This window comes from Urocitellus parryii, chromosome 1 (assembly GCF_045843805.1).
Source record: "Urocitellus parryii isolate mUroPar1 chromosome 1, mUroPar1.hap1, whole genome shotgun sequence".
In the NCBI taxonomy this organism is placed as follows: Eukaryota; Metazoa; Chordata; class Mammalia; order Rodentia; family Sciuridae; genus Urocitellus; species Urocitellus parryii.
Window position 1 is genome coordinate 277368363 of NC_135531.1, and position 26194 is coordinate 277394556.

The 26194-nt window shown below is 35.4% G+C and overlaps 1 protein-coding gene across 5 annotated transcripts in view; it reads left to right on the top strand.

Annotated features, from left to right (window-relative positions):
* The window catches only part of Gigyf2 (GRB10 interacting GYF protein 2), a 129591-nt gene that overhangs the window by 32253 nt on the left and 71144 nt on the right, over nucleotides 1-26194 (top strand). For all 5 annotated transcript variants that reach the window (XM_077791134.1, XM_077791131.1, XM_077791141.1 and 2 more), the window contains 5 exons: nucleotides 4527-4656; nucleotides 5639-5734; nucleotides 13276-13387; nucleotides 19815-19926; nucleotides 20693-20733. In XM_077791134.1, the coding sequence (XP_077647260.1) occupies nucleotides 4527-4656; nucleotides 5639-5734; nucleotides 13276-13387; nucleotides 19815-19926; nucleotides 20693-20733 (491 nt within the window). The remainder of the gene's footprint in view (nucleotides 1-4526; nucleotides 4657-5638; nucleotides 5735-13275; nucleotides 13388-19814; nucleotides 19927-20692; nucleotides 20734-26194) is intronic.

A 26194-nucleotide genomic window follows, 5' to 3' on the forward strand; every position in this document is an offset into this window, starting at 1 on the left:
GCATGTTTAAAGACAACGTGGCAAGAAAGTGTAGATTTAAAAGGAACTCCATGATATTTGCTTTTACTGTAACATGAAATGTGAGTGAAATGAGCTTGGAGGTGACCCTTCTAAGAATCTCAGTGTTTTGTTTGATTATTGTGTGCCAATAAAGAATTGGAGAGTTTTATTTAGATTTGCCTTTTTAAAAAAAATAGTTTTAGTTGTAGATGGACACAATACCTTTATTTTGCTTATCTAGCTTTTTTTTTTTTTTTTTTAAATGTGGTGCTGGGGATCAAACCCAGTGCTTCATACGTGCTATGCAGGCACTCTTACCACTGAGCTAAGATCCCAGCCCCATATTTGCTTTTGAAATAAAATTCCCTTGTAATGTGGAGGATGGAATAAGACTAATTATATAATTTAGGATGGTGTTACAAAAATAAAAATATGAATTAGAATGAAGTTTATTGGATCAAGAAGCCAGATGCTGTGGTGCGCACCTGTTATACAGGAGACTGAAGCAGGGGCATTGCAAGTTCGAGGCCAGCTTCAGCAACTTAGTGTAGATTAACTTAGCTAGACCTTGTCTCCAAATAAAATAACAAAATGGGCTGGGGATATGGTTCAGTGTTTTAGCATCCCTGGATTCAATTCTCAATTTAGAAAACAACAAAAAATTATGACTTAAGAGATTTAGGATTTGTTAAGACGTATAAGGAGGTATAAGAGATGGTAGATTGTGAGGGGAGAGTAAAGGGTGAATTCTAGACTCTTATTTAGTGCTGATTGGGTGGTGGAATTCTTAACTGCCTCTGGGAATGGAGGTTGGGATGAATGAACTGATGAGTAAGGTTTGGGCATTGTTGACCCTGATGGCCTCTCTATGGTTCAACATGAAACCTGCCTCTGCAGGGGAGGTCAGAGCTGGACTTAAAAGAATCATGAACTTATGCAGGAGAGCCTTTTGACTCCAAACCTTCACACATCTATATTGACATTCCACATTGCTTTTTAAAACTGAAGTTTGGAGTTTGAATAGCACTAGCAAGTGTAGATGGGGGCAAATATGGGGGTATTGGGGGTATTAGGAGTCCTGCCACTGCTACCTATCAGTTACTGCCTATGGTAGGGCAGGGCTTCCTGTGTTAAAACCTCTCAGACAAGGAGGTGAAGTTCTTGAGGGCAGGCGGTTTTCTTCACTTTTGGCAATGTTCATGTATTTTGCAGACCAGTGGAGTGGGGAGAGAAGCCAGCTGTCAGTGGGTTTTGAAGGAAGTAAGGAAGTAGGGATACTTCTGGAATTAAGAGGCGAGATGAAGAGTGTATGGCTAGAAGTGGGATGCTGCATTAAATACCACTATTAGCTGAGTTTAGAAATGGGAAACATGTAGGGAGGTCTTGGATTTCTAGATGAGGGGGTTGTTTGGAGGAGACGAAGACTGCTGATGGGTTTTTAGGGAAGGATGTAACCCAGATATATTTCGGCTTTTCTATGAATTTGTATATGAATGAGGACTTGGAATAGAACTTGATGATGACTGAGTCAGAACACAGTCATTATTCTAACACAGGGGACCCTCTTAATTTGACTCATTGTCACCTTTCTCAATATTTCTACAGCAGCTGGAGGATTTATCAATCACGTTACTCTCAGTAGATCTGGTACTTACAAGAATTGTTCAGTCCTGGACATTGGAAGGGCATCCAGGATCCATTGACAGGACAGGGTGGTAAATGGAATTGAAACCTTTCTGTGAAGAGCATTTGAAGAAATTAGAGATGATAAGCCACTAGGGGGAGTCTCTAGTGAGACATGGCGACTTTGCCAGGACTGGAATGATTTTCACTTGAAAGAGGGCTTAGATGTGCCCTCAGTGGTAGAAGTTGTGGGGAAGCATGTTAGCCTGGTATAAGGAAAATAGTTTAAAATAATTTCTAGTAAAAAATATATGTATATTTTAAAATTTGTAAATAAACTGTGGCTATTTTAAACACTTTTAGAGACCTCATGATTAGAAAGATCATGCCCTGTTTGCCATAAAAACCTAGGCTTGATCTTTGTTCTGCTGACTGTGACTATGTGTTAGAAGTTTAACCCCTCAGGTTCATTTTCCTTATCTGTTATTTTGAGGTTATGAAACTTAAAAATAAGATCAAATGAGCTAATTATGTATAAAATTCCCAGCTTCAGTTTTCAGGGGATGTTACTTTTACTTTTTTAGGGTATAGCCCAACTTTATGGAGCTGTGTTAAGAGGTGTTTCCTGGAAGGTTCTTCAGCAGTAGTTGGATGGCTCTTTTGGGTCATGTTGTTTTCTTACTGGTTGTTTAACCTGTCTTATGGGGGTTGTACTAAATAATCTCTAAGCCCAAAAATAATTTCAGAGGAAACAAAGACCAATCAGGTAGTAATGAGCATTCCTAGTAGCCAGATAGTGGCCTTTTTATTAATTTGAGATAGTCCTGGCTCCTTGAAGAAATGGATGATCCCAGTTCTAAGGCAAGATAATACAAGATAAGTTAGAAGATTTTTGACATATCAGAGCAAACACTGTTACAGATTAATAAAATTATGTCAGAAGGACCCAGGAATAAGATTAGAGTTGCCTACTGGTCAAAGATGAGACAATTTGGACATTTTTAAGAGTAATTGCAGCTTAATAAAAAGTATTTTGTTAGTGTTGAAGGATACTAGTAAACCAAGCCATTATTTTGAAAACTAAAAGTTTAAAGGAAACAGTCAAGGTGGATTTTCCTTCCTTCCCTGTATTAACTGCCATTGGGTAACTAGGCCAAATAGTATAAGAGGGAAGTTTCTCTTTGCAAAAATAGTCCAGCAAATAAAGAAGGAATTATAGAATAGAATCACTTTGCAACAACCTTGGTGAAGTTAGGAATCCATGCATTGATTCTGAATGACAGCATTCACAAAAACAACCAGGCACTGGATGTCTCCTAATGTAATCATAAACCCCACTACATATGAAATATTGCCAAAAAAAAGTAGAACCCACATTTTAAGTCTTTATACCCAGCTGCCAATTTACATGAAATGCAGAGGACATCATGGGTCAAATCAGGAAAACCAGACTTCTAAAAGAAGTCCCTATTTTTAAGAGATTCTAAAATATGCGAAGAAGAAGTGATAATCCAAAGGTTTACTTCAAAGTGGTATCAAGGTTTTTAAAAAAGGTAGAATGAGAAAATAGAAACATTGGAAAAAACTCCTATAGTCTCACTCTTTTTTTGTACTACTTTCTATGTGGAAATACATTTTTATGTTTAGTACGCATATGTTTTTTCTTGCCACTTTTAAATACTATGCAAATATTTACTGTGTTTTTACCTGGCCTTCATACGGGCTTCTAATATGTTATAATTTAGTAGATCGCTCCCTTCTTTAGCTTTTGTGAAAAGAGCTTAACAATTTGGGGTATGACTTTTATTGCTTTTATTGGATTTCTTCTTTAACAAACCCACTTAAAGTACTTTGGTTCTTTTTCCCCTTGGCATCTACCAGGTTTATAGAACTTTGCTTCTAATATTAGTTTTCCCACATGCTCTTTGACACAGTGCTGCAGTAGGATCTGACTTCTGCCATTTTTTTTGCTGAGGTTTTTCTTTCATAAAAATATTATTAAAAATCAAAATGGTTCTTTCTTCCCCATTTCTGTTCCTTAGAGGCAGTGTCAGCTTGGAGCACATTTTTATTTTTTATTTTTAGCAATAAATACACTAATTGCCTTTATTAAAATATATTATGAAATATCACAGGTATATACAATTATAACAAGCTTCCATGTACTTGTCACCAAGCTGATAAAATAGGCTATTAAAGGTACAGTTAGAGCTTCTTTTATACTTTCCATCCCTTTGCAGATATAACCTTATCCTGAATGTTGTTTTTGTCAATTTCATGTTTGTTTCTGTGCTTTTACCATATTTTGTATGTCTATAAATAGTATAATCCTATATGTGATATATACATTTTATACAAGTTATCTTTATTGTAAGTCTTTCTATTTTGCTGTTATGTCATATTCTTTATTAAACATTTTAACTATTAACAATTAGCTGTTATTAACAGCTTTTAAATAATTAGTGATTATGAATGATTGCTTGTTTCAGTGATCTCCTTCAGCACTGCTTGAGACTTTTCATTGTTTTACATCCCTACCAATACCTGGTATTGCTAGACTTATTTTATGAATCTAGTGGGAAAGTGGCACCTCACTTTTTTATAATTTGGTAAAATATCCCCTTCTTAACTCCCAGGCTTTTAGGAACATATTGTGACACCTTTTAAGTTAGGGAATTGCCATAGGTTTGCCTAGTTAGTTACCTCTTATTGAATTGCTCTCTCTCTGCTGTGATAGCAAGTTGTAGTCAAGGTCAAATCTTTGGTACCTCGCGAGATAATAAGGTTTATTTTTATTCTCAGGAACTAAAATGAATTTCCTTGCAGTGTATTATATAGAATACAAACTCCACAGTGCCAGAATATTTGCCACTTCATTTTGTATTTTGTTTTTCCTATTCTAGGCTCCGAGCTCTATCCAGTGGTGGGAGTATTACATCCCCTCCTCTTTCTCCAGCATTGCCGAAGTATAAATTAGCAGATTATCGCTATGGCAGAGAAGAAATGTTAGCACTTTTTCTTAAAGACAACAAGGTAAGAAAGTAGGAAGAATTTAAAATTGTGAATGAGACTTGTGTAGTGATATGTTGATATATGAAAAATATTTATTCTGTCCATGTATTGACCTGTATTTTTTTCCTCCACCTTATCTTTTCCTGCATTGAAACGGACAGTGTTAACAGACGCTATTCTCTTCTTTTTAGAGAAGATCATGTTTCAGTGTCCTTATAGGAGCATACAGCAAGAGATAGCAGTAGCACCATGCCTTCTCTAGCTAATTTCTTCTTAACTTTTTTCTCTATTTTTGTCCCAGTTTGATGGCTGAGAAATGAAGAATTTCTCCCTTATCTGTATTACACCTCTTATCCTTTCCAGTTAGAAGCCAGGAACAAGAGGAGGGGTAGCTTTTCTATCCTTTCCCTGTCTGAGTTAAATATAGTTTTTAGTGGAGAAAAATCTTAAGATGTAATACTATATTTCTGTCACTTGTAAATGATTAAACTGAAACAGTGTAACAATACTGAGAGAAATACTATTCTGTTTTTCCAGTATGCTTTATTTTTCCTGCATTAATGGATGGAGATTCTTTAATTTTAATGTTGCTAAGGACAGATAAAGTTGCTTATGAAACTGTCCTTACCATCTGCTTTGAGTTAAATGTGGAGATTTTTACTCCTCCACTGTGTGCTCTGGAATATGAGAGTTAATGCCAAATCTAAAAGTTGTCCTCTCATGAGAGGAGAGGGATTGTGACTGGATTTTTAATTTATATAGATAAGGATTGGGGGGATTGAACCCCAAAGTCCTGTGCATTCTAGGCGAGCACTCTACTCCTCAGCTAAACCTGTGTATTAATATTTGACTCTTTCAAGTACCACATACTTGACAGAAGTTTATTGTGGCTGAATAAATTTTAAGTTTATTAAATAATAGATGAAGAGTGTTTTTTTCTTGATTTATCTTCTTTCAGTTGGAGGAATAGCATTAATCTCATGGTCATGTGTTTGTCATATAGATACCTTCAGACCTTCTGGATAAAGAATTTCTGCCTATCCTACAGGAAGACCCCCTGCCACCATTGGCTCTGGTACCCTTTACAGAAGAAGAACAGGTTTGTGCCTAACTCTGAGTCACATGTCAAATGCTTGTTCCTTTCTGTTAAGTCATGAAACTGGGAAGCTAGTACTTTGGCCCCAAGGATTATCCCGAGTCTTCTCGGGTCTGTTTCCTTCTTACTAGTTCTTGGTATGTGGATGCCTTTGAATTGCCTGAGTTTTGCATTTGAAGCTGTGGACTATCATATAGAGATGAGAAATGTTTCTTGTGCCTTAAGAATAATGAGAACTATCTCTTATAATGTATTATAAGTAGAGAAGAATTGATGCTTTTTGAAGGGTAAGGAGAAGTTCAGCTTTGTAGAAAAGCGTAGTTTTCCATAAGTCATTGCCAATCTGTATTCTCACTATTGCATTCTTTTTACCACTGAAGAAAAATGATCTTCATCTCAGAGTGCAGCTAAAACTCTTCTGTCATATTTTTTTCGTAATATTGTGAAAGAGAAAAACTTCTGGGCTGGAAAGAAACAAATTTTGTATTTTCCCTATTCATAGTGCACTGTATCCTATGCAAAGATAAATGAGTGATTTCAAGAAGCTTATGATGATTGTATTACAATGGAGAAACGAATTTTTTGGAATGCTGGAGTGCTAATTTAAATAAAGAATCATTATGATTTTAAAAAAATAGCTTTAATGGGATATAATTCATACTCCATACAATTTATGCTTTTAAAAGTATATAAACCAGTTACTTTTATGTATCTCTGAGTTATACAGCTGTCACTGTCACTGCTATCTTAATTGCAGAACATTCTCATCATTATGTTTTGTGATAATCCTGGGTATATTTTCTGTAACTCATGTTTTTCATGGATGAAGCCATTGTATCAAGAGGGAGCAGCTTATTAAAACAGCTCTCTATTAGAATTGTGTTAAGATCTAAGAAAGATATAGTAGTCATCTTTGGTGATTCTTTTTTTCTTAGCACCTAAATACTACAACTTCTTTTATATCCTTATATAAATTGAGAAAGAATATAGAGGAAAGAAATTTTAATGTACCTCATTTTTATAAAATGAGTTTTATAAAAGACATATTTGTCTCACAAAACAAAGGGCATTTTTTAAGTGTAAATAGCTATAAATGCTTCCTGCAGTAAGGTAGAATAAATACCCAGATCAACCTTCCAAAAAAACCAAAAAAACTTATTTATTTATTTATTTATTTAGTTAGTTAGTTGTAGTTGGACACACTACCTTTATTTATTTATATGCAGTGCTTAGGATGAACCCAGGGCCCCACACATGCTAGGCGAGCACTCTACCATTGAGCCATAACCCCAGCCCTTAGCACCTAAATTTCATAAACATGTTTTGTTCTCTTTATAGCTTCTAAGTCAGGCTAGTTCCATCTTCATTCATAAAACCCATTATCTTCTAGGATCATAATGGATATTTTCATTGACAAAACAGTAGTTTATGCTGTAAAGAACACTGGAAAGAAAGAACCCTGTCTCTTGTGATTGCTGAAATTTCTTGCCACTGCACCCAATCTCTTTTTATTGATTTTTTTATTTTGAGATAGGGTCTTGCTAAGTTTCTGAGGCTGGCGTTGAACTCATCATCCTCCTGCCTTAACCTCTTGAGTTGCTGGAATTACTGGAGTGAGCCACCATGTCCAGCTCTATCCTTTTTTTTTGGTTTTAAAAAATAAGATTTTCCATATAGTTGAAACTTCTTAGGGTTATATGTCTCTGTTTCTTCCCAGAGATTACCATGAATTGGTTTTTCTTATTCATGTTTTCCTATTTTTGTTACATATTTATCCAAGTGCCATAAAAATATTTTCATTTTATAGGATTATACATTTTACATTGAAGTTAGCATACTTTATGTTTATTCTGTAGCTTTTTTTCTCTCAACATTTTGATCTTTAGATTTAACAATGTGGATACATGTAGCTGTCAATTGGTCATCTATGCTTTATAGTACATTCTGTGGTATGAGAAATGTCCACAGTTTTTCCCATCCCCTATCTTTGGATATTTAGGTTATTTTAAGTTGCTGTTGCTACTATAGCTTATGATACAGTGAATATTCTTCTCCACCTGCACCCCCCCACCTTTTTTTTTTGTACTGGGGATTGAACCCTGTTGTGCTTTACCACTGAAATACATTTTTAGCCCTTTTTCTTTCTTATTTTGAGACAAGGTCTTGCTAAGTTGCTGAGGCTGGCCTTGTATGTAGGATCCTCCTGCTTCAGCCTCCCAGTTTGCTAGGATTACAGGTGTGTACCACCATATCTGGTGCTCCGTATCTTCCCACCAGGTTCTGGGAATCAAACCCAGGGCCATCTGCTTTCTAAGCAAGTTCTCTGTCAGATATAGGCCCAGCCTCTGCAGTGATCATTCTTATAGTGTGTTGTAATCACTGGGTTTTGGTTCTTTGCACCCAGTTCTTCTAGACTTTTGCAAGCAAATATATATATGTATTTTCCTCCTTTAATTTCAAGTGGCAGTACAGACTGAACATTGTTCTGTTGTTACAAGAATTGAGTTTAAAAAAATTTTTTTTTCTTTTAGTTGTCAATGAACCTTTCCTTTATTTATGTATATGTGGTGCCGAGAATCGAACCCAGTGCCTCACACATGCAAGGCAAGCACTCTACCATTGAGCCACAACCCCAGCCCAAGATTGAATATTTTTATTAAATGTATTTCCTGCAAATTTGGAAAAAATTTCTTCCATTTTTGTATCTTTCATTTCTTTGTTCATAACAGTGAAGAATTTTATCAAATATTTATTTATTGATGATATTTTTGTTAATCTTTTTCTTTTTGTCTGCCAGTTTTTCTTTTTGGATCTTATTTTGTTGTTGTTGTTGATTTATAGTATATATGTGAGCTCCTTATATTTCTATTGGCATAGCTGTGCCCCATAGGTTTTCTGAATTTTTAAATTATATTTATTATTAAAAGACAGAAGCTAAGTTTTTTTTGCACTGCTGTATACCAAACACAGGGCCTTGTGCGTTCTATGCAGATGCTTTCCCAGTAAAATCTACATCCCTAATTTTTAAGTAGTTCAGTATACTAGTTCTATTCTATTTTTTAGTTGTTTTTTTTTTGTGTGTGTGTGTAATTTTTAAAAATTTTTTTCATTTTTTTCTTAAATGATTCTCTAGATTTCTTAGAGACTATCTGGGCCAGAAAAGCTACATAATAAATAGGGAAGATGACTTGCTACTAGTTACCAAAACCTGGTGGACTTTTAGGCAACAGAATAAGTAATTGAATCATCCAGAAATATCCCTTAACGTTCCTAAGAAATTAGAATGTAGTAAGTGTCTATATAAGTCATTTGGGAAAATCAAAGATTAATAAACTAATGTTGTTTGGGAGTTGTTGGTTAACAAAAGTTAACCAATAACAGTTTTGTTAGAAATTTATTAGAAACGAATAAATTAGATATGAATTCCACCTACACACCAAAATTAGTTCTAGAATAACTTAAGGAACAGGTCTTAATTTTTTTTTTTTATTATAGAATTGTTTGTGTTAAGGGCTACATTTTACGATCATCTAGCTTTAATATGAGGATTGGGAGATTTTCACTGCAGCCACAGAAGATCATTAGGGTCTGTCTTTGGAGGCATTTAAATGGCATTATTTAGGATTTCCTGGTATTTACTTGGTAGCCTTTGTTATTTATAAAATAGTTTGGAATCATTGCTTATGCCTGACTAAAGATTTACCAAAAATTTGATATTTGTTCTTTGGATGATCAGGTTACCCCTCCAGGGATTGTGTAGATCTTCATTGTTCAGAGTTTTATATACTTTTTATTTCAGTACTCCTATAGGGAGATAAATATTTATAATCTAAAGTGAGCTTTTGGCTGTGTGCTTACTGACAGAGGTAATTTTGTCTTTAAAGTGTTCTTTCCCCAGACATGGTGGCACATGCCCAAGGATCTTAAGGTCCTAAGCAACTTAATGGGACTCTGTTTCAAAGAAAAAAATTCAGAGAGAATTGGAAATTGTAGCTCAGTGGTAGGGCATCCCTAGGTTCAATCCCCAGTACAAAAAAAAAAAAAAGTGGTTTATTTCTCTCCCCACTCCTCCCTTTTCTCTGTCTCTCTCTCTGTATGTATGTGTATGTATATTTATATATATGTATCAAATATAACCAGGGAGAAAAATGTTTTCTTAGATCCAAATTATTGTTCAAAGATCTTCTAGTTCTTTTGGTTTGGTATTTCTTTTGACTAGCACACTTTGAGAAGGATGGTTCTCTTTACTACACTTGTAAGTAACTAATATGAGATTGGTAAATTCTCTGGGCACAGTGGTGCGTATCTGTAATTCCAGCTACCTGGGAGGCTGTGGCAGAGGATTGCAAATTTGAGGCCAGTCTCAGCAACTTGGTGAGACCCTGTCTCAAAATAAAAGGACTGGGATGTAGCTCAATAGGAGGGCAATCCTGGGTTCAATTTCTAGTACTGCCAAAAACGGGGGCAAGAAACCTTAGAGGAGATTGATGAATTTTATTTATTTGACATCAAAGAAAATTTGCATTTTTTAATATTTATTTTTTAGGTGAAGATGGACAAAACACAATATGTTTATTTTTATGTGGTGCTGAGGATCGAACCCAGGCCCTCCCTAGGAGTGATCTACCGCTGAGCCACAATCCCAGCCCCGAAAATTTGCATTCTTAAATAGATAACACACACACACACACACACGAAAATTAAAGAAGCAAAAATAATGGAGAAGTAAACTTTGTTTACTGTTACTTTCCTCAGGGATAACCATTTTTTTTTCTTTCTTTTTCCCCTGCTTGTGTTTCTTTTCAGGGGTGTTTAAGACATTTACAACCATCTGTATATTCCTTTAAACCCCTCCACACTATGAATGGCAGCATGCTGTGCATGAAGTTTTACACTTTATGGTTTTAACCTGAGCATCTGTCTAAAAGATAATGGCAGATACTTACATTGAGTTGTAATATGTTTCAGACGCTGTTCTGAATACTTGGCATTTAATGTGTAGAGTACTTGCAACAACCCCTAAGGTAGATAAAAATACTCTGTATCCCTGTATGTTAGGCTCTCCATAGGAAATTGTAGTGTTGGTAGATGAGAAATGGATGAATATTAAGTTTCATATGGTTCAACTTAAGAAATAGAATTTCCTCGTTTTTGTAAACAAGTGTGGAATTCTAAGCCTACAGTTTTTCATTTAGCCCCTATTGATTAATATATAGATGGTCTCCATTTTTTTTTTTGCTTTGCTTTGTAATGTAGTTAAAATCTTCCTGCTTATGTTATTTTTTGCATATGTAACAGGTGGAATTTTTGTGTCACAGGGTATGAGCATTTAAATATACTTTGAGAAGTTACCTTTCAAAACGATCTTATCAGTTTGCATTTTTAGCAGTAATGTTAAAGTGTATATGAAAAAACATGAGTTTCCCCCATTTCTAGATGACACCATCTAGATTTGGATTTAATGCATGTGATAATTTGGTAGTAAGGTGATCATTAGCATGGGATACTGGCATATAAATTGCAGTTACCTCTGACCTATTTATTTTAGTATTACAGTATGTTAATCAGCTTTTGGAGACGTCATAGTCTTGCTTACTATAGTAATAGCTAGAGGTATTGTTCAGTACTCTGGCAATAGGTAAGTTATATATGTTTCAACCAATTTAGTTTTATTTAAGTATAATTTGAAATGAGATATTTTTGGTTAGGTGCTTTCTCGTTCTTCAATTACATCTTAAGTCTGTTGTATGATCATATATGTATAAAACTGGAAAAAAAACTTGATAAGGTTTCTAAAATTTACTTGAACACATTATTTTGAATAAAATTTTGAAAAAGACAAACAGTGAGAAAATGGCCTAGAACTAGAAGAAAGTTCAATAAAGAAAGTAGTTTTTTAAAATCCATATATAGTCTTCCAAAGAGAGAGGTATGGATATCATTTTAATTGGTTTGAAGTCATAATTTAAAAAAATCACTGGATGGAAACCACTTAGAATTAAAGCATGAATTGAGTTGAAGGTTTCTTATTCACTCCAACTCTGAAACTCACTCCTTTCCCATGAGGGCTCTTGGCTTCAGCCACACAAGGTTCATTTTTTCCCCAGTATACCACTTTGTACTTTTGTGCAAATGTCTGTTAGGTTCCAAGGGTACAGAAAGAGTGAAGGACCTATTACAACATTTTCTTTTTTCCCCACCTTTTTTTAAAAAAAGAAATATTTGTTTTTTAATTGTAGTTGGTAGGACACATACATTTATTTTATTTATTTTTATGTGGTGCTGAGGATCAAACCCAGGGCCTGGCAAGTGCTAGGCGAGTGCTCTACTGTTGAGCCACAATCCCAGCCCCTTTCCCCACATTTTTTGTTAGGGCATTATAGTTGTACATATTGTGGAATTTATTGTTAAATATTTGTACAAGCACACAATATAACAATATAATTTGGCCAATATCACTCTCCAGCATTCCCCTCTTCTTCCCTGCCTCCCACCGATTCAGCATGTTCTTAGTTTAAAACCCTCTTACAAAATTCTCCATCAAATGCCAAGTATTTTTTTAATTTATAGATTATTTTTCAATATTTTTATGATTATTTATTGTTTACCTTTTCATAAGCCCCCATTTATTCCACTTATCCCAAAGGGTTATTTCTTGGCCTCTCCTCTTGTGGTGTGGATACCTACCTCCCCACCATTATCACATTGTACTTGACCCTATTCCAGATTTACTGTGGGTGTAAGTGCATGTTAATGACTGATTGGATTTTTTTAAAAAAAGCATTTCCTTTCCTTCCCATTCATGTATTTTTCATGTAGTAGATCTTATATATAGATTCTTAGTTGGCCTTTGCCCATTCACTTCTGATTCCTGTCACTCTGTCAAATACACCTTTGAGTTGTTAATTCACAGTGCTGGAAAGAATGAGGCAGAAAGATAATTTTCCTCTCTATCATTCTCTCTTTCATCAGATTCTTAGGCCCTCCTCCCTCATACTGGGGATTGAATCCAGCAGTGCTCTACCAGTTACATCTCTAGTTATTTTTTATTTTGACACAAAGTCTTGCTAAGTTGCTGAGGGTCTCACTGAAGTGCTGAGGTTGACATCAAACTTGTGATCCTCCTGCCTCAGCCTCACGTGTTGGTGGGTTTACAGGTGCATTGGACTTTATGACTCTTTTATTTTTTCATTAGTTGAAAGGACCCTTCAAAATGAGATCTCTCTTACCAAGTTTCCTCTGTTGCCTGTTTACCTTGTTTGCTTCTAGTTATATACACCATTTAGTTTGTTTACTTGTGTATTTCCTCAATGTACCTAGCATCGTGTAAGGTATTAGTTTTCATTGTATTGATCTGAAATGTTAATTTGAAATTGTCAGGTAAAACCAGGTTTTGGATTATCTGTGCATCTTGTGTAGTTATGATTTCACATTGCTAGTAGTATTTAGATGCCATTTTATACTTGCAGTGGGAGGTGGGGAGAAGCAACATGTAGTTTTATCTGTTTTATCCATTTTTCTTTCTTTTTTTATTTTTTTGGCAGAGAAACTTTTCCATGTCTGTAAATAGTGCCGCTGTCCTGCGATTGACAGGACGAGGAGGAGGAGGAACAGTGGTGGGGGCTCCTAGAGGTCGAAGTTCTTCAAGAGGGAGAGGTGAGCGAGTTTTCACATGAAAAATAATGATGAAGGAAGAGGAGGATAGGGAAATCACTTACTAAATATTTTAATGCTTATTTTAAAAACAACAATTGGGGGCTGGGGATGTGGCTCAAGTGGTAGCGCGCTTGCCTGGCATGCGTGCGACCCGGGTTCAATCCTCAGCACCACATACAAACAAAGATGTTGTGTCCGCCAAAATCTAAAGAATAAATACTAAAAAAATTCTTAAAAAAAAAACAAAATTAAAAAAAAAAAAAACAACAATTGCTCTTTGACATTAACTGCATACTCAATGCCCTGCACATATCTTCCCTAAATAAAATTTCAAGGCATCTTCTCTGCAGTTCCTGGTTTTGAGCAGAGGAAAGTAATTCCAGTGGTAGAGATTTGAACATGAGGGAGCCTGGACTGTCCCAGTTAATATGTGAAAATTTTAGTCATCCATGTTTCTCTTCCATGGAGGGCTCTGTATTTTGGGAATCAGAGTGTCCTAAAGGATCTTGGCTGCTGAAGCAGTACTGAGGCCCCTGTGGTCTCCATGCATAGACTTTCTATATGAGAGCTGTGTGCTAGGAATGACCTCTTCATCAAAAATTGTCTCATCGATGCTAGGAACTTTTTAGGGAATAGAACAAAAAACAATTAGGCGGTATTTACTTATATAACATACTTTTATAGATTTATGTCTTAGAAAAGTAATTTGTGTTTTACTATTACTTGCTTTTTTGATATCTGCTTCTTATTTTGGGCCCAGTGATTTTCTGCTAAATAAAGACATTCATGATATTATAATATAAAAATTTATTTGAGTATTAACCCTGTGTTGGTTAAATTATGTAGTAGCCTGAATGTATCTCATTTTCTCTAAGAGAAGCTTTAGAAGTAGAAGAATGTAGTGTCTGCTTTGACAGACCATTGTCCCCATTTCTTATACCTCCACATTGGCTTGATCATGATATGGGGTACCTGAATTCCTTTTGCAACTTTAAGATTGTGCCTTTCCTGGGGATATAGCTCAATTGGTAGAGTGCTCGCCTCACATGCATTAGGGCCCTGGATTCAATCCCCAGCACCACCCAAAAAAAAAAAAAAAAAAAAAAAGTGTGCTTTCTGAATAGGGTAATTTATATACAATTAGTTTTTTTTTTTTTTTAAAGAGAGAGTGAGAGAGGAGGGAGAGAGAGAGAGAGAGAGAATTTTTAATATTTATTTCTTAGTTCTCGGCGGACACAACATCTTTGTTGGTATGTGGTGCTGAGGATCGAACCCGGGCCGCACGCATGCCAGGCGAGCGCGCTACCGCTTGAGCCACATCCCCAGCCCTACAATTAGTTTTTTTAAAAATATTTTTTCTTTGTAGATGGACATAATACTCTTATTTTATTTATTTATTTCTATGTGAACCCAATGCCTCACACGTTGAGGCAAGTGTTCTACCACTGCACTACAACCTCACCTCGGCCCCAGGTTTCTTTTAATTTGTATCCGGGGCGCTCTACCACTGATCTGCATCCCCAGTGCTTTTTATTTTTTATTTTCAGATAGGGTCTTGCTAAGTTGCTGAGGGTCTTGGTAAATTGTCAGGGGCCATCCTCAAAGTTATGATCCTCCTCCCTCAGCCTCCTGAGTCATAAGGATTATAGATGTGCACCATCACGCTTAGCTAATTATGTTTCTTTTAGTAGTTTATGTACAAAGTAGGAATGCAGGTGTTATAAGTAGTGAAGAGGTTAACTAAAACTCTTCACTTGTTTTTGTAGGTACTGTTACCTACTCATGTTTTTTTCTTCTGAATTTACTTATTTATCTTTAGAACAGTGGTTGTTAACATGAGGAGTTGTTAGACTCATCTATAGGACTTTCAGGAAATGCCTCTGCCACAGTATCTGTGCTGCAGTACCTCCATAGGCAGCTCAAGTTTGCACACCTGGCTAGGTTCCTGTTGTTCAGAATTTGCCTGAGATCTCTGCGTCTTGGTGATGTGTTGGTGTTTGGGGATGTGACTGACCCCTCATGGCTCTGCCTCTAGTTGTGCATTTTCTGTGTGTTCCTATTTAATGTGACAGGAGAGGTTTCACCCAGGCAACTTTGCCTCCAGTGCCTTTCAGGTTGTCAAAGAGAGATCTTCTTAATCAAGAAGTATGAATCACACTGATTCTCTGTGCTGCAAATATGAACTAGTCTCTGTGTTGCAAATATGAACTAGTCCCTTATAAAAAACCCTACGTATTGACAAATAATTGGATTCTCTTGCTTTCTGGTTTTATTTAAATGAGGATTATAACAGAACTCTTTTTAAGAATTTAAATAGAGTATGTATAAAATACGTGCTGTGACATAGAAGAACTAGTGATTAAATCAGTGTATAATGTGAAAAATCATAAAACTAGTCAAATGAATGCACTTAACTTTGTGAAAAATACTTTTAACTCCATTGTCACAACCACCTGTAGTTCTGTTTAGTAATCTCTGCAGCTCATTTTACAAAAGAAGGTTGTAATTATTAAATCTGTGGTTTCGTATTTTTCAATTACTTAGTTTTAATTTGGTGGTTAAATAATGATTATTGCAGCTTTTCTTTGCATGGGCAGAGCTAACATTAGATGATTATTTTGTCTCTTTCCAACTCTAGGAAATGTTGATGTGAAAATTGAGTTGTAGATTTCTAAATAATCATTAAACAATTGGTTGGAGGAAACAATATAATGTTGTCTTTCTTTTTTATCTGATCTGGATGTTTAAAAAGAAGACAGATCTGTACAATTGTCAATCACTGTTCTCAGCATTATTAAAAGGAAGAATATTTAAATTCCCCAAAGAATGATATGAAATTTCAGACAACAGGACAGTCCTTTTGTTTTTGGTGGTGCTGGGATTGAACCTAGGGCCTCAGGCATGCCATTTAAGCTTTTTACTACTGAGCTGTGTCTGCAGCCCTGTTTACTTTATTTGGCCTCAAACTTGTGATCCTCCTACTCAGAGTAGCTATGATTATAGGAGTGCACCATTGCGCTTGGTTAAATTTAGCTTTTTGAAAGGTTCATCACATATTTTCTTATTCTATCATGGGAACCATATTTGTAAATGATTTAAATTTGATAAACTGGAAAGCTATAAAAATCTGACTCTTTTTTATGTGTACATTAATCAAGCTTCAATCTCATAAGCAGGACCAGGACCAGGACCAGTGCTAGTACTGGCAGAAAATATTTTATATGTGTTTTCCTGGTAACCTGAAAGCTATTTTTTATATTAATGTGTTTGTAGAAAAAAAATCTTCTGGGCTGGGGATGTGGCTCAAGCGGTAGCGCGCTCGCCTGGCATGCGTGCGGCCCGGATTTGATCCTCAGCACCACATACCAACAAAGATGTTGTGTCTGCCGAGAACTAAAAAATAAATATTAAAAATTCTCTCTCCTCTCTCACTCTCTCTTCAAAAAAAAAAAAAAAAGAAAGAAAGAAAATCTTCTTTAAGATGATACATTTGTAATGGCTTCCCTGAAAAAATTGTTCTCTAAAAGGAGAGGGAACTTTTTTTTTTTTTTAATCCCCAGATCATTGTGGAATACCCTGCTCTTACATTATAGTTTGTATTGCACTGTTATAAAATGTATACATTTCATGAAGGGGAAAGGTTCTTAAATTGTGAGTTGATTTTAAGTTGACTTAAAGTGAATTTTATAGAACTGAAAGGTGACTTTAATATTGTTACAGTTCAACTGTGGTTCTTACTTCCATTTTACAGATGAAGAGGTGGAGACTTAAGACTAGTCACCAAAGTTCCTAAGATTACCCACATACAATTCTGTGCATTATTTTAATATATCATAATGTGGTCATACAAAAGTACAGATATATTCTGTTAGTTCTTGGTAGATAGTAAGGAAGAAGTGAATAACTGAAATAATTTTAACTCAGTTTTATTTGGCTTTGGAATACATTCATGTTTTATTTAGTATCCATCATTTTGGAGATAGAGTCCTGTAATAGAGTGCTTGCCTAACATATGGGGTCTTTGATTCCATCCCTAGCACCACAAAATAAATAAATAAAAAGATTAGTTATTTTTCTATTGAGTCATTTTGTACTGTGGGAGTAATTGAGTTCGGGATGATGGCTAAGATTTCTTCTAGTTGTAAGTACACATTCCCCAACCCCCATCCCTCCTCCATTTTTTTCACCAGTGTATCAGATACAAATGTGTACATTAGTTAGGAATATAGTACATGAAGTATAAAGCTGAGAGTGTATACTTTACTTTCTGCCTCCAGATCCAGCAACTGGATAGTCATTCTTCCTGAGCCTAACTGTGCAGCAATATTGGAATAATTTTTATATGCATTTCTCTATGGTATGCTTTTGTTATTCAGTAGCATAATATAGATTTCAGTTAGTATCAGTGCTTTGTCTTCTGTGGCTTAATAATGTTATACCATATTGATTTATCAGAATTTTTATAGCCAATCCTTTATTGATTTGGTTGTTTACTATTTTTAAAAATTGCAATGAGCACTTTCATATACATGTCTAATTATGTATCACTTAAGGGGTACATTCTGAGAAATGCATCATTAGATGATTTTGATTTCATTGTTGTGTGCACATTATAGTATACTTACACAAACCTAGATAGTATTTCTCAATTACTTGACTTGGCCCCTTGTTGCACTTGAGAGAGACAAAGTGTATGAGGCTGCTGCCAGTGTAACATGGCATACTGTTTTACAGTAAACCTTTTTTTTTTTTTTTGGTACCAGGAATTTAATGCAGGAGTGCTTAACCACTAAGCAGCATCCGCAGCCCTTTTTATGTTATGTTTTGTTTTCTTCTTGAGATAGGGTTTCATTAATTGCTTAGGGTCTCCCTAAGTTGCTAGGGCTTGTTTTGAACTACCTATCCTTCTGCCTCAGCCTCCCAAGCTGCTGGGATTACAGACATGTGCCACCACCTCCAGTCCAGTAAACTTTTTTTTTAAAATAAGTTGAAGGAGTATGTTTTATAATAGTGATAAAAGTATAATATAATAAACACATACACCACTGACATAGTCATTTATTATTGTTACCAAGTGCTATGGGTTGTACATTGTTGTATGTGCCACATTTTTATGACTGGCAGTGTAGCAGCAACATTATCCAAACATGTGAGTAATGGATTTCTCTCTTAAAACATTATGTTGGTAGGATGTCTCCACAGGTAGATAGATAGTTTTCAGCTCCATTGTAATCTGATTAATTACTGTTGGAAAAGCAGTCCAAAATTGACCAAATTTGTGCAAGTATTTCTGTTGGGATAGATTTTGAGAAGAATTGTTTAGTCAAATGTTGGTAGAATTAGCCAAATTACCTTTAGTAACGGCCAGTTTATATTTGAACCACTAGATCATCTAAATCCCTGTATCTATACAGTAATCAGCTCTGTGGCTGGAATTTAGTCCTGATACTTTTCCTTATCTCAAGATTTGAGTAGAAGGTAGAGGGTGCTTTTTTTGTCCTCTAAGGAGTTCTTTTATGAAATTGACAATTTTAGAATTGACCCTATTAAGTTATCCTTTTTCTGAGATTAGATAAATTTAACATTTTGCTTGACTCTTTTACTGTAGTTTCTCTTTTCACACTCTTCAGATTTCTCTCATTTTGATTGAAAACAATCCAATAAAAGGCTTAATTTGCAGTAACTGTTTATGGATCTACTTAGAATTTCACTATTGAAGTTTTATTAAAGAGCTTATGTTGCCAGGTGCAGTGGCAAATTTAAAACAATGATAACAAGGGCTCTCAGCTTGAATTTCTTCTTACTGCATTATTTTGTATTCTCCTTTCCTTTATTCACTTTCTATATTTAAGTTTCCTTATGTATCATGGGGGATTGCTTCTCTAAATTGATGTCTCTCAGATGACTTTTCTTGATGATAATGGTTTATATACCCAAGTAAGGCATAGCTATATCTTGGTTTGTAATCCCAGCAGCTTGGGAGGCTGAGGCAAGAGGATTGAGACATCAGAGCCACCCTCAGCAAAAGCAAGGTGCTAAGCAACTCAGTGAGACCCTGTCTCTAAATAAAATACAAAAATAGGGGTGGGGATGTAGCTCAGTGGTCAAGTGCCTCTGAGTTCAATCCCTGGTAACCCCCACTGCTACCAACAACAACAACAACAATAACAAGAGTTTATGTTAATTTTCATTATTGCTCAGGACTGGGTGGGACTCTTCATTTAGTTTTTTATTTTTTTAGCCTTGGGTGGGTAGTTACTTTGGTGCTATCATTGGTCCCACAGGTTAAGATCCATCAGGCCTTGTAAAATATTTAAATGTATATATCTTATTTGTAGAGACAGAACTTTAGAGGATAATCTGTCTTGTCAAACATGCTGGATGCTGACTTCTTACTTTCCATTTTTTCCTGTTTTCTTATTTTCAGGCAGAGGTAGAGGTGAATGTGGTTTCTACCAAAGAAGTTTTGATGAAGTAGAGGGTGTGTTCGGTCGAGGAGGTGGCAGGGAAATGCATAGATCACAGAGCTGGGAGGAAAGGTAATGAAGGATTTAGATCTTGGTGTAAAGATTTCTTGGTATATAAAACGTACTTATTTTTTGCTTTCTGCAGAGAAGCCTCTGTGTAGTTACAAGGTTTTATTTATTTTTTAAATGCTGTTAATTATTGAATATTAATTTGTGAAAAAACATTTAAATGATCTTTATTTAAAAGAAGATGCATATTGGCACTAAGTAATGTTAGTGCCAGTATGGATGACAGTTTGCTTTTTGATTAGTGTTCAGTGGGAAGCGTTGCCGTTTTGAAAGAGTAATTAAGAATTAACCTGCATTGTAAAAGCATCTTCCTTTTATTGTTTAACTTTATATGAAGTCTGTGCAGATGAGTGAGAACAGTTGCACAAAGGTGAATGTACAAAGATGTTCACTCTGATAACATTTATACTATAAAATATTTGAAAACAAGTGAAACAGACTGACGTTGCCCTGATAATAATAATGGTATAAAATAAAATGCTATAAATGAAATACTATATAACAAAGATAAGGATGATTTTGAACATGTTTAATGATTATGGGGAAGCACATTCAGGTTCCATGTGTTTAATTAAAAGAAATAATATTCTAGGTTAATAGAAGCTGTATCTTGGTTTGAGGTGTAGTACTTTCCTTCCTGTATTTTCTAAAATTTAGGCAATACCACACATTTGAAGAAAGAAAAATCTACTAGGAAAGTAGATGCCATGGATGGAAAGTCTATATATTATTTGCAAACCTTGTTTGAAACTTGTTTTATCTTTTCTAGGGGTGACAGACGTTTTGAAAAACCAGGGCGAAAAGATGTAGGTAAGTAAGGTTCTTGAAGTATTTTGTGGCCCTCCAAGGCTCACAGGAAAGGATAAATTTATTAAAAATTGATTCATTACCTACACCTCTCCAGTAGATGGGGTTGTAGCATTGTTTGCACTTAGAATTTTATGATTATTTCAGGTCTCCATTGGATGAAACCAGAGGTGATGAGTGAACCATTTAGGATCTACTTGTTAGGTTTGTGTGTTCTCTACAAGGCCTTTATTGTTCCTAAGCCTCCTGTCCCCATTTTTTTCTGCAGTGCTGGGTATTAAACCTGGGGACACCCCTAACCCTTTTTAGTTTGAGACAAGGACTTGCTAACTTTCCAAGTCTGACCTTGGGCTTGTGATCCTTCTGTCTCAGCTTCCCAAGTAGATGGGATTTCAGGTGTGTGCTACTGTTCCCTGGCATTAGGACCCTGTTTTGAACTGAAATTTCAGGATAGGAATCCTAATTCCTAGGATATATAGCATCTCATATGTGAGAAGAAATAGGGAAAATGCTAGTATCTTTGCTTTAGTAGTAAAAGCTGAATCTACAATTTTTTTTTTTGTATGTGGTATATACTTTCTGTTTTCTCGTTTTAAGAGCAATTAAATTATATAGTTAAGATACTCACTGTAGAGGAAGAGGATAAGGGGAATAGGAATTCAGTGTTGCTGAATTAATCATGGTTTATATAAAATAATTTATAATGTTAAGATGGTTTTCAGACTAATTAAAAGCACTGCATTATATACTGCCTGTAGATATTAGTATCTGAGAGAAAAAAAGCCTATTCATACTACTGTTGGGGTTATGAAAATTACCACACAATTTCTAAATTCCTCCAAGTGCCAAAAAAATTCTTCAGTGTTATTGTATGACAGTGACAAGCATTTCTCATCAAATGTGTTAAATATGTAAATACCTTTCATAGACTGATTTGCAGACTGTTTTGAGAACAAAGTAGTTATTAAACAATTTTTGCTTTATTGTTTTCATATAAAATTTATTTAAACGCATCAGTGATTTCAATTTATTATTCATTTACATGGCTTTGGAAATACTTGCTTTATATTAATGAAAAAACAGTGCATGAGTGAGGCATGAAGAAATTTGAATCAGTCTGTGTGGATAATTTGTTGTCAGCTTTACCCATATTGTAGACTATTGGATGAATGTTATCTTGGAGGACTTGTTAGGACCTCTGCTCTCAACCTTGTCTAATTCAGTACTTTTACCAGTTAGTAGGGAGAGGCATCGAGATTTAAATAATACATGATTTAGAAACAAAAGATTGGGTATTCTTGTTTATTAATCTGATAATGAAAAAGGTGGTAATGACTGAAGAAATTTTTAGGATTAAATGAGACTGCATGAAATTTCTTCATTCAACAAATATTGGAATTCCTAATTGTGTGCCTGCCCTTGTTCTAGGTGCTAAATACATATTCCTTTTCTTTGGAAGATGTTGGTGTGATGATTAGATTTGCAAATCATTCAATGTTAAGAGGGCTAGCTATAGAGTGGTACAGTTTGGACTTGGGATCAGAATTAAGGTGGAACAAAAACCCCGAGTCTAATTAAATGGAAATTGAACAGCAGAAAAAGCTCTCTTATAAGTTACTGAATTTAAAATGTAGAGTAACTGTGTATAACAGCCTACTTGGGAAAGGCTCAGCTCTGTCAGCTGATAGTATGCTTCATGTTAATCAGCAGCTTGATGGTGTCCTCAAACCTGAGTGCAGTATTTGTTAGACCTAAAGTCTCCTCAGGTGCAGAGGCCCATTGTCATTTATGTTGTCACAGGACAACCTAAACATTCTGTTTATTTCTGGGGCCACACCTTGAAAGGTCCATATATTGGAGTAGGTGGTCCAGGCATTTAAAGCCTTGTGATGAGGACTGCATAAAGAAAATGGGGCTGTTTATATAGAAGGCAAGGCTGTGGATTGGGCAGAGTGGGCAGCAGGGTTTACAGGGTCACGGTCTGCAAATATTTGCTAAATGATCATGTGAAAGAGGAATTAAGAATTAACCTGCATGAGTCTCAAGGACAGAAAGAGGCTGAACGATGGAAGGTTCAAGGAGGAAGGTATTTGATACATTCTCTGATAATTAGAGTTGTCTGAAAATGACTAAATATCTGAAGTTTATTTTGTTGATTCATATTTACACTTTGTGATAGGAATAGATGAGTGAAAGTTCTTTTTCATCATTATTTTTAGTTCTTTTGTTAATCCAACGAATTTTCCTAGCCTCCCTCTATTAAAAATAAAGGTGGTTTTCTTTGTACTCCATAGGAATAACTTTGAAGAGGTGAATTTCACAAAACCAAATTGACATGAAGTTTTCAAGAACATTAAGGAGGTTGATATGCTAGCTACTAATACAACAAAACATGGCAATTTCCACACACATAGTATATAGGTGCATGTTCTTTTTTGGGTATGGAGGGCTGGAAATTGAATTCAGGTGCACTCTACTTCTGAACCACATCTCCAGCCCAATTTTGTATTTTATTTAGAGATAGGGTCTCAGTGAGTTGCTTAGCACCTCGCATTTGCAGAGGCTGGCTTTGAATTTATGATCTTCCTGCCTCAGTTTTGTAAGTTGATGGGATTACAGGCGTGTGCCACCATGCCTAACTGCACATGTTCTTTTTTTTTCATAGTGGCTTTTATTGAATGCTTTTTGATAAGATGCTCCTTCAGGTTAACTGTGCTAAGGATCCTGATCTTGTTTCATCACATAATCTTTTTGTTGAAAGTAATATGTATGGATTAATCTAGTTGGTGCAACACTTTGATATGTGAGTCACTTGTGAGATGATCTGTGACATTGAACTAAGATAATTCAAGCTTTGAAGATTCCAGAATGATTTGTTCCTTATAAAATTTTGAGATTTTCATATCATGTATTTGCCTTTTTTTTTTTTGCTGCTCAGGGCCTCATACCTCTGGGCAAACACTATCATTGAAATGTATCCCGCCCTCAATCCCAACCCCCTGTATTTGCTTTATATAAGAAGGGAAATGGTGGAATTACTGATAATTTGGGGTAAGAGTCATGTATAACCTTGTGAATACCCATGGACAATGTGGAGGTAGAAAAAGTCCTGTGTTGTTGGGATTGTAATTAGTAGTAATTGATTACTGCACAGGGGGAGATCAGTTCTTGTAATAATCTTGTAGTATGATTCTGTGGGGATAATATTGTAAAATGAATAATCCACACAATACCAGTAAATGAGCTTAGCCAAGTGTCATACTGACTAGTGCATTTTGGTTTGAAATACTTGGGAACAGATAGAAAATTTTGGTTGTAGACTATTTATGGCAGTAAATAATATGGGTTTTTACATACATAAATCTAGAACCTTACAATTTTTAGAAACCACATGTCTGACCACTTGTTAAGAGTTTTCAGACCCCACCTGTGTTGGTTTCTAAGACTTACTTTATATTAGTTCCAGAGTTGTCTATCTAATCATGTATGAGCTCCCTGGTGACCCAGGTTAGTGAACTGCACAGCCCTGGAAGGTAGAGCTGCCTTTCGTACTTCCAAGTGGTTTTCTCCTCCTCTCTATTTTTCTGGGAGACCAGTGGTCTCTGCAGAAAATCAGCTGGAGACTGTGATTTTTGTTTTGAAAAATGATGAATAGTGCTCCCAAAAGCTTTCTATTCCCTGCATTGAAGTTTATGATCACATTTTTTAGTTGTAAAATATTTTTTAAATAGCATTAGTTTAACCAACAGCATTAATTTTTTGGGGGGGGGTGGGGGTAATGTGTGGGGGAAGTCACATTTAGTTTTTCAGATGTCAAGTTTATGTAAAGTTTATGCATGAATTGTGTGATATGAGACTGACTTAAATGGGAACATCAAGCACCTAGAGGGAGACTCAGAGCTCAGGCCTCACACTTTGGCATGTTGTGTCACCTTGAACAGCTTCACTCAACTGTTTAAATAGTTGTCTGTGTAGGTGACTTAGTGCTCTTAGGAAAAAAAACATACCACGTGAGTCTTTGATACTGCGTTTATTTTCATAGGTTAGGCAAATCTTGTTAATTTATTATAAATGAAATAAGAATTCCTGCTGTTGTGTTACAATAGTTTTGGGTTGGGGAAAAAAAATCTGTTGGTCTGACTCCTACTTAATGAATGCCTAAGATTCTTAACTAGCAAAGTCCGTGATAATTAGGTTTCTGTGTCCTTGATATTCTTCTGCTATTATCAGTCTTAGACCACTCCAAAGTTCTTCATTATTTTCTTTTCCTTTTGGTCAAAGAGTAGAAAAATGTGACTTGCTGCTGTGCCCTGCTCTTTACAACTGCTTGCCTTTTCTCAGCTAGTATTTATTTCAAGAGATGATTCCCGCCTGGGTCATCACCAGTGGGGAAGGTTAATCTTTCGCTTTTCCACATGAGCCTGAATAAGGGAAATTTCAGAAAAGAAGAGCAGCTACAAATCTGTTTGAAATCTGATAGGGCATTGCTTTTGGTTCTTGTTTTGCTTGAGGACAGCTTCATTTTTTAACTGAAATGAAAATAATTCAAAGAAATGTCTTAAGCTGGATATAGAGAAAGTATTCATCTTAGTATATATAAATGAAAACCAAGGCAGAGAAAGCATAATTTTCATGGCGCATTAGACTTGGAAAGAAATAATAGAGATCATCTAGTCCAACCTCCTACTGGTGAATAAACACTCATTTTGTGTTTATAGAAAAAACTATTTGATGTTGGAAACAGGAATTTGGGTTTGAAAATACTTTGTTGCCCAATTATTTTTTGCTTTATCTATTGGAGATTTTTTCCTAGTTGACTTATATCTAACTAAACCTTTATATATCTATAAAAACTTAAACATATGCATATTTATGAACTATTTAGAGCCATCATGGTTTTTCATGTCATTGAATGAGTCATAGGGAGGAAGATAATTTTTTGCTTAGGTTAGAAGCCATTCAGATGAATAGGTGATTATAGGTTCTAAACCATTATTTGATTATTATGCAAGTGAGTGTTAAAGCACAAATAATTTGTATCTCCTTTCCACAAATATCACCTTGAAGGTTTGGGTTAGAGCTTCTCTTACTTGCTCTGATCACTTTCTGCCACAAATACATGTATATATACATGTGTTTGGGAGTCATGTTCAAATGCTTTTATGGGTTATGTATGAATCTGTGCTGTTGTTATTTTGAATTTCCATTCTAAGCCATTAAAAATTTAGGATGTGATGTGAATAAGAACCAAAGGAATAATCTTTGCTGTCTTGAAAAAATAACAGTTATAAAAGGATGTTCACTAACTATTGTGAAATCATTTTTCCACCCAGGGAGCTAGGTTTGAAATCATACTGCTCCAATTTACAGATGAAAATAAGAGATTTATGGTTGATTTTCTTACAGTTCAGTTGTGTTAAACTTCGGCCCATTTTCCATTCATTACTGGTAGCATACCACATCC